The sequence below is a fragment of the Octopus bimaculoides genome, chromosome 2, assembly GCF_001194135.2.
Source record: "Octopus bimaculoides isolate UCB-OBI-ISO-001 chromosome 2, ASM119413v2, whole genome shotgun sequence".
Lineage (NCBI taxonomy): Eukaryota > Metazoa > Mollusca > Cephalopoda > Octopoda > Octopodidae > Octopus > Octopus bimaculoides.
Window position 1 is genome coordinate 65,971,108 of NC_068982.1, and position 9,926 is coordinate 65,981,033.

A 9,926-nucleotide genomic window follows, 5' to 3' on the forward strand; every position below is an offset into this window, starting at 1 on the left:
TGCCTTTAGTAGAAAGAATTATTATGAGTTCAGATTCTATGAAAATCAACTTTATTTATCAACCTTGAAAGAATGAAAAGCAAAGAACCAGGCAAGTAAGGGGTCAATGAAATTGATTAGCCAACCCGACCCCAACCCTGCCACCTCCAAATTTCAAACCTCAAGCCTGTATTAGAAACAAGTCATCATCATCATTTTTGTTATTATTTTTTCATGTTTATATCAAATCTTCCCACTTTTATACACAATCTTCTTGCATTCTTTGTTATTTCTCAAATCTTCCAAAGAAGAAAAAACAGTAAGGGGCAACTGACCAGCTGACTGATAGTTTGGACTGTTCCACAGTCACAAACAGGAGATACCACATTGTGCTCCCATTTCATTTTGGGAGTGTCTATGAATTGTGCTAGCACTATTTTCAATCTTTTGACAAATCAACCAAAGGATGCTAATGATTCCTTACCTGGATATATTGACAAACAGTTGTCTTAGAACAATAGTGAATATAGTGCAGTCTTCAGGTAAATGGTTGTTTTCTTTAAGGTAAGGTTGAGTTAGTTTTTCCAGAGGAATTACTGCTAGCATGGCAAATATTACTGACAATGAAGAAGAAGCTGATAACTCTGAAAGTGTTGGACTTGATAGTTCTGCATTTTGAAACCAATGAGGAAATGTTGACAACTGACATGGTGTATGTTTATGATCAAGCAATGAAGAAAGCTGGAAAAGCAAAAAATATATGTATTAATAACAATTAATAACATTTAATTATTAACTACTAAGTTTTGGCTCTCTTTCATCCTTTTTTAATCTTAGACTTTGACCACTCTCAGTATCAATCTGTCTTTTTCACTCTTGCTGTCTATTTTTCTCTAATTCTCACTCACTTTCTTTTGCTTCAAAGTTATACAGAAAGGATTCATCTCTCCAAAAGAAAAGTGAGATAAAAACAAAATCATAATGTCCACTTTTCCATGCTAGAATGGGTGAGATGGAATTTGTTGAAGTGGATTTTCTAAGTTAGATACTCTTCCTGTCACCAACCTTCACCTGTTTCCAAGTAAGGTAATATTTCCCAATGATCAGAAATATTTTCCCAGAAGATTGGAAGCAAAGGACACCATCTGCATGATGGTGATGGTTACACTCACTTAAAACTATCATGTGATGTCAAGGCAAAGAGATAGTAACACATGCATAAACACAATGGGCTTCTTTCAGTTTCTACCCACCAAATCTACTCACAAGGCTTTGGCTGACCTGAGGCTACAGTAAAAGACATTCGCCCAAAGTGCCATGCAGTGGAACTGAGCCCAAAACCATGTGAAATTTCTTACCAGAATGCCATGCCTGCACCTAATATAAAATACAAGATAAAAATAAAATTTTGAAAAAAATGAAACTGATCAAATTTCTTTACACCAGACAACTTACTAACAATCCACTGTTGTTGTGATCCCATAACTGCAGAAGTAGTACGAACGTCATGGCACCATTAGTTCGGCATTCAATTAACATCTTCTCTGAATTAAAGAACAGAAACTAATGAATATCAATATAACAACAGAACAAATTAAACATTCATCATCATCATTTAACATCTGTTTTCCATGCTGGCATGGGTTGGACGGTTTGACAGGAGCTGATCAGTTAAAGAGCTGTCCAGGTTCCAAGTCTGTGTTGGCATAGTTTTTATGGCTGAAGCCCTTCCTAATGCCAACCACTTTACAGAGTGTACTGGGTGCTTTTACACAGCACCAGCATGGGAGCTTTTATATGGTACTGGCACAGGTGCTTTTTATGTGGCACTGGCACCCACAAGCCTGCGAGATTAGGATTACTCAGCTGAAGAGGGATGCAGGAGGCATGCCTGTATGCAAGGACAACTGCACTTTTACTTAGCTTGATGCGTCTTCTCAAGCACAGTAAATCACCTGAAGTCTCAGCCCCTTATTTCTAATAACAAAGATGACAGAATTGTAAGAGTCAGAAAAAATGCTTTGCGATATTTTTACTCTTTCCTTACACACTGAGTTCAAATTCTGCCAAGATTAACTCAGCCCTTCTTCCGGCATAATAAAATAAATACTAGTCAAGTACTGAGGTCAATGTAAGTGATTAAACCACATCACTTAAAAATGACTGGCCTTGTGCCTCAGTTATGCAAAATTATTTCTAATAGCTCATATTTTCAAAGGGCTTTACAAACGAGAAACAGCTTAACTCCTAAAAATCAGATTATGCTTAGATGCCATTCGCATGCAAGTATGACTTGGTAGTTTGTACCTTGTTTTTACTAATTGTTTTAGGTGTCTACAGAATTGCAAGCAGACACAGAAACACTCTTAGCACTCCTCAGTGTCTTACATAGAAAGACATTGAGGATGTGACAGATGAAGGAGAGAGAGGGGGGGAGCTGCACCAGCACTCAGTTGGTACTCATCTGCAGTTGAATAGAGTGGAGCAGTGTGAAATAATGTCTTGCTCAAAAATGACATATTGCCATCTGGTCCAGGAACTGCACTCAGGAAAGTGACATTATGATTATGAGCCCAACACTCTAATCACAAAACCATGTTGTATGGTTAGGGCATTAGGTTCACAATTTTTAAAATGCTGATTCTCAAGGAGAAACATTAAATTCAGGAATAGTAAAACAGATAAACAGGTATAAAGTGAGAGTACAAACTACCATGGAATGAAGTCATTGTAACAGACTGATAACAGTGGTGGGAGCACTGAAAAATAAGACAGTGCATCATTATCATTTAATCATTATCTTTTACTTGTTTTAGGCATTGAGCTGTGGCCATGCTGGGGAACTACTTTGAAGGGTTTAGTCAAACAAATCAACTTTAGTACATATTTTGAAGTCTGACACTTATTCTACCAGTCTCTTTTGCTGAACTACTAAGTTACAGAGATGTAAACAAACCAATGCTTGTTGTCATGCAGTGGGGGTGGGATGACAGACTCAGACACAAAGACACACAGATACATCATCACCATTTACTGTCTAATTTCCCATGTTGGCATAAGCTGAACGGTTTCACAGGAGCTGGTACATCAGAGAACTGCACCAGGCTCTGTTGTCTGTTTTGGCATGGTTTCTGTGGAGGTGTATGGCTTCATGGTTAAGGTGTTGGCCTCATGATCATAAGATCGTGGTTTCAATCCCTGGACCAGGTGACGCGTTGTGTTCTTGAGCAAAACACTTCATTTCATGTTGCTCCAGTCCATTCAGCTGGCAAAAATGAGCAATCATGCGACAGACCAGTGTCCCGTCCAGGTGGGGAATTTATACACCATGGAAACTGGGAAACCAGCCCTTATGTGTCAGCATGACTCGAGAAGGTTAAAATAAAAAAGGTTGGCATGGTTTCTACAGCTGGAAATCCTTCCTAATGCCATTTTACAATGTGTACTGCGTGCTTTTTATGTGACACCAGCATCAGCAGGGTCACCAAATAATTTGCAACACAAAGAACCTTTTACAGGAATAAGCAGCAGGAATATTTAACATAGAAATTAAACCTTAATCACTATGTCTAATGCAAAAAAACAACTCAAGAATACGATTGCAATTTGCTAGAATATTACCAATGTCATAAAATAATCTGACCATCTAAGACTTCTTGTGAAACCAGATCTAATAACAATTTCATCTTTAGTGCACTTTTTCTGAGCAAAACCACCACTCAGTACATTGGAGCTACTGCTGACAGAGAGCAAACATCAGGCTGGATACAGAAGACAGTAGTACAACCAGCAGCTGGCTAGAGTGCTGTCATAACAATGGACAGACAGTGACCACAACATACAATGATCAGCTAACAGCACAATAGCAACTACTACGATACCTAGTCCAAGAACAATAAGCTTCAATCTATCTCAGTGTTTGATGTTTGTAGTAACATTTTTTTTTGTTTACAATAAAAATAAATATATTTTCTTACCAAAGTTCACAAACAGATTTCAGTGGTCTTTGTCATAACTTATATATACACACACAGACACACAATGAACTTCCACACAGTCTCTGTCTATCATGTTCACTCAAAATGGACTGGTCAGCCCAGAGCTATTGTAGATGACACTCATGGCGCCATGCAGTAGGACGGAACCCAAAATTACGTACTTGTAGAGTAAATTGGATGCATTTAAGCATAAAGACATAATACTTTGATCATTAACATTACCTTCTTGAATGAGAATTAAAGCTGTTGATGCCAGCTGTGCTGAAATTGTGTCCATTTCATCAGTGTTGGAAGATATTGCATTGGTATAAGCTGCAGAGAATTTCTGTAAAACTTTATTCACTGCTTTTGATGTCGACAGACAGTGATGCATGATTTCATTACATTGTACAGGTGGGATGTTGGTGAGGCTAACAAAGAAACAGAAACATACACTAGGTGATGACTTGACAACTATAACACTGGTAATGGGAGAGGTAGTGATAATAGTAGATGAAGTGATAACGATAGATGTACTGATAATGATGGATGTAATGGTAATGACAGGAGTAGTGGTAATGACAGTGGTAGTGATAGAGATAGTGGTAATGACAAAGATAGTGGTAATGACAGGAGTAGTGGTAATGACAGTGGTAGTGATAGAGATAGTGGTAATGACAAAGATAGTGGTAATGACAGAGATAGTGGTAATGATGAAGGTTATGGTAATAACAGTAGTAATGTTAAAGGTAGTGGTAACGGTGGAGGAAGTGGTAATGATGGAAGTGATGGTAATGACAAAGATAGTGGTAATGATGGAAGTAATAGTAATGACAGGTTAGTGGTAATGAGAAGGACAGTGATAATGATGGGAAACAATTATAATAGTTATAATAGTGGTGGTGGTAATAGTCAAGGGTAAAAGCAATGAAAACCAATGAGTGTTCTCATGTCTGGGTCAAATAGATTTACTATCAAAAGACATGACCTACCATAACTATTTTTTTTTGTTGTTTTTTCAGACTATATTATCCAATGTTGCCTTCCTTTCTTTTAAAATGGTAGGGTATGATTTAAGGGAGATTTGGTTGTTATTTCCACCAGTTCAAACAACCAGATAGTGGTCGCTTTGTTAACTCAAGAACATTTAAGTCTTATTGTGTTAATAAGGAGATGATGATAATGATATGGAAAGTGGTAATGAAGATCTGCAATAATAACACAAGACAGGTAGTAATAGAAATGTATGAGACAGGAATATTGATGGGACTCTGATAGTAACAGGGACAGAAGTTGAAAAGATGAAACAGAAAGACAAGTAAAGATGAATTGAGATAATAGTTTTGAAAATGACATATAAACACACACACACAATCCAAATAAGACAAAGAAATGCTTTAACATATCTTTAATGATTAGTTACAATTGTTTCTGTACCAACTCTTCTTGCAATGCCAGTTGCACGCAGAGTTTTACAGAAACAATTGTAACCGATCATTAAAGATATGTTAAAGCATTTCTTTGTCTTCTTATTCAGATTATATTTTACTCTTCACTAGACCCTCACAACAGTTTAACTGTCATGAAACCAAGATTTTCTGCACCTGAAGAATTTTGGTATAAGTTTGGAATCCAACAGTGTTGGTAGTCCAGAACTCAGGTTGAGTGTTTTTCTGGAAATAGCCTGCCTGATCTTAGATTATATTTATATATATATTTGGATCAAGTTTATTGAGGTAGATTTTCTATGGCGAGATATCCTGCTTGTATTACGCTGCTTATGCAACGTCGAGACAAGAGGACACACACACACAAACTTCTTTCAGTTTTTCTACCAAAATCAACTTCAAAGGCTTTGGTTGGTCTGGAGCTATATTGAGGACACTTGCCCAAGGTGCCATGCAATGGAACTGAACCAGAAACCACATGAGTTGCAAAGTGAGTTTCTTAACCACACATCCATGGCTGCGCTTATATATGAACTAATAAAAATATTTTACAGTAATATATTAAACGTTTGCTGTACTTACCTGAGAACAGTGAGGAATTCCTGGAGACACTGAGATAAAAATTTTATCACTGGAAAAATAGATTAAACATCAATATGTCATCATTATCATCATCATTTTGAAGTCTACATTTCTATGTTGGGGTTGGAAAGGTAAGCAATGTGAAAAATTATCATCCACCACAATCTCTTTCATGAGGTCTAACAATCCCAAGATCTAATCATAACCTCTTCATCCATGTCCACTGAGGGCATTATGAACCAACAAGAGAGTAGTAAAAACCTGTTAGAAGTAAAAACTGCCTTCAAATCACATCCTACCATCTTAAAAGAGGAAGGACACATTGAATACTGTATTCCTAGAGATACTATGTCTAGAAAGAAAGACTGTTGAGCATAACTGAAATGCCTTTGATCACAGATCTGCTTTATTGGGGTGACCTGGGTGAAACAACAACAGCAGAGGGTAGGATATATAATTTGATAATAACTAAAAACTTAAATGAAACTTAGGAACAGGCATGGTTCTTTGGTTTAAAAGTCACTTCACAGTCTTGAGATTCCAGGATCAATGCCAGTTTGTGCCACCTTATGGTCTTCATACCATAAGAGTGAAATTTGGTGATCGTGTTCAAAATGGGTAAGTGGAGCAAAATGAGAACGCTTTGATTTCTTGTTATTTTCTCCCTAACTGTTTGAACTATGACATTACAAGTATTGCATCATTATTTTTGGGAGTGAAAATAAGTCAGCATAGTTGTTACTGAAGTTGAGAGGGTTTGAAAGGAAAGTCAGGTGACAGATACTTTTTTTTTTTCAAGAAATTCTTCCTCAACTTTGACCCAATTGTAATTGAGGTTGCTGATAAAATAGCTAGATAATTGTTGATGTTTAACAATCAATATTCTTTTCTCTGTTGGATTCCAAATAAATTTTTTCCCATATTAATATCTAATTTAATAATATTCAATTTTCAAAAAGTTATGTCTAAAATGGAGTAAAATGAATAACGACAAATTTCAGTAATTTCTTTAACAGCATGGTGCATAAATATATCAGGAAAGAGCCACTTCATCAGTTCGTGAAGAAGCTCTGGGGAATATTTTATGTTGAGTTTTTTAGATTTAGTCAAGTTTTGTTAATTTCATATCATGCACAGTTTTTCTGAGAGCCGCTTTCACTTGACCAAGATATTTAACAATTTTATTGCTTTTCTGCTCTATCTTTCTCATGTCCAAGGATGTATATTGATGTGCATGAGTCTTTTTTCAAATGTAATTCTGGAGAACTGAAGAAACAAGTTTACCATAGCTTTATCTTACCGGTGTTGCCCCAGCTAAATTTGTCTTTTATACGCTCAAAGAGAACAGAGATAATTTTCTGAAATAGTGTTCTGAATATATTATAGTGCTTTTAATGCATTTAAAGAAGGTCATTTGCTTAGCTGACAAAGTTTTTTGTAAGGTAGAGAACACTTGTAAAAACATTTTTTTTTTCCCCTCAAAATCAAAAATTCTGTAAATATTACCCATTGTGCCCACCCTTCCAGGCAAAAAACTGAAAGCCAATCAGAAAGATTGAACCTACTCTTGGCTGGTAGATCTACTCCAGCACCCAGGTTAACACCACCAGCACAATCTTATTCTTGGAGGTCTTCAGTGAAGACCATTCTGAAGCAAGCATTCAGATCAGGTCGCCAGTCTGAGAACAATCCATAACTTTTTATCTCCCTCCTGCTCACATCCTGCCTTGTAGGGTGTGAGCAGGAAGGATTTCATAAGCAAAAGTACTTATAAGCATTGCCCTTTTCTTCTAACCACCAAGAAAGAAACTGGCCTTTTTAATAAAGTACATAATTTTAGACTAGTGGTGACTAATCTGATCTGACGTTTTGCTTTATAGTGCACCAGATATAGAAAAATATATTTCATGAAAGATGATCTCCCTGCTTTCATATCTTCATATCTTCCTGATAATTTTCACAGAAAACACAAAGACAAGTCAATATAGCTGATCTTATCTCATTCGCCAAGTTAATAGTCTTCTACAAAGTCAGCACTGTAAGTTAACAAAACAATTATCTATTTACAGAAGTCTTACCAGACAAAGCAATAACCTTATGGTTTAACTGCTTATAACTAAAAGATTGGGCTATTATTGTAGACTTAATGTAGAAGATATGACAGGAAACTACCAACCTTGTAATTAGCAGCCTTGTACTCTATTCAACAACCTAACTGACACTTTCTAAATTTGGTTCACAAACAGAAAATATAACAACTGGTAAACAGAAAATTCATATCCCATTGACATCAACTTTTTGCCTTTCATCTTTTCAAAGGCGATTAAATAAAAAGTATTAGCAGATATGATTCCAAGAGAATTAGATATGATACTTTGTGGTATTTCATCATACTCTGTCTATGCTGAATTTTTAAATGGTTACTTTAATCTGTTGCCTGGTTTAACACCAACTCTTGCTCCCAGAGTGCCTTAAGCAGAGTTTACTCTATTGCAAGCATTTATATCAGGTCTCTGGTTTGAGGATAACTTCTTTCCTTCTGACTATCAGTCTCAGGGTCTTTGATAAAAATAAAGGGTCATTGTGAGTGTTGCCTTTCTCCTTCATGACGAAGCAGTGAAAAAACAAATGTCAAAAGTTACTAGTTTAGTACTGGGCATAACAGTTGACTTCCTCCTCCTCCTCCTCATCATTTAAAGTCCATTTTTCCATGCTGGTATGGCCCAAATGGTTTGGTTTGACAGGATTTGGTGAGCTGCACCAAGCCCCAGTGTCAGCTTTGATGTCTATGGCTGGATGCCCTTCCTAATGCCAACTACTTTACAATGTGTACTGGGTGCTTTTTTTCATGCCACTAGCAGTAGAAAGGTTATTAACTTGTAAAATTTAAAAAATAACAGGGAGAAAAAGGAAAAAGAAAACTCATGATTAAGGTTGGGCAGGGGAAGATTTGAGAGGGGAGCCAAGTGGCTTTATGCCAAGTGTTGAAAGGTTAAAATATAATAGAGGGACAAGCACAGGTCCCTATTGAGGAGATATATGGCTATGCTACATTATATAAAAATGGGTGTGGTAAGTAGCTTGCATACCAACCACATGGTTCCGGGTTCAGTCCCACTGCGTGGCACCTTGGGCAAGTGTCTTCTACTATAGCCTCGGGCTGACCAAAGCCTTGTGAGTGGATTTGGTAGACAGAAACTGAAAAAAGCCCGTCATATATATGTATGTGTGTATATGTTGTGTATCTGTGTTTGTCCCCCCAACATCGCTTGACAACCGATGCTGGTGTGTTTAGGTCCCCGTACCTTAGCGGTTCGGCAAAAAGAGACCGATAGAATAAGTCCTGGGGTCGATTTGATTTGACTAAAGGCGGTCCTCCAGCATGGCCGCAGTCAAATGACTGAAACAAGTAAAAGAAAAGAAAGAATAGTAGTGATGGAGTCTTCCTTAGAGCCTGCTACTGAATAACACAAACAATCATACCACAGTTGGGTGAGTACCTAGTAAATTGAAATTTCATTGCCAGCTGTAGCTTTTCCACTTCATCTACATTGCATATGTTCTTGAAAATGACATTAATGTCACAAATCTTAAGTTTATTACTTTAATGTGACAAGGCTGTTTACTGGCTGATGAATAGTTTAAATTTGATCATAAAGAGTGAAACAACTGACTCCATTTATTACACAAATATTTGTCTATTTACACTCCATCATTAACAGGTTCTAGAGAATAAACAGTAAAGACTTTCTATTTTCTATATCACTGAATATATTAAAAGTTACTTACCTGGCATGCATTGTTTTCGCAAACTTTCTTCTCCTGTAAAATAAAAGAATATTTAACATTACCATAAAATGTATGCTCGTGTTTAGAATCTTGCAAAATGAATTGATAAATGTATATATAGTATATACGCACATGTAACGCCCCCCCCCCC

The 9,926-nt window shown here is 36.7% G+C and overlaps 1 protein-coding gene across 3 annotated transcripts in view; it reads right to left on the minus strand.

The window, feature by feature from the left end:
* Window positions 1-9,926, minus strand: part of LOC106872855 (thyroid adenoma-associated protein homolog) — an 84,816-nt gene that overhangs the window by 64,339 nt on the left and 10,551 nt on the right. For all 3 annotated transcript variants that reach the window (XM_052977833.1, XM_014919991.2, XM_014919992.2), the window contains exons 5-9: window positions 9,776-9,808; window positions 5,987-6,035; window positions 4,200-4,387; window positions 1,435-1,523; window positions 464-720 (exon numbers count right to left, since the gene is read on the minus strand). In XM_052977833.1, the coding sequence (XP_052833793.1) occupies window positions 464-720; window positions 1,435-1,523; window positions 4,200-4,387; window positions 5,987-6,035; window positions 9,776-9,808 (616 nt within the window). The remainder of the gene's footprint in view (window positions 1-463; window positions 721-1,434; window positions 1,524-4,199; window positions 4,388-5,986; window positions 6,036-9,775; window positions 9,809-9,926) is intronic.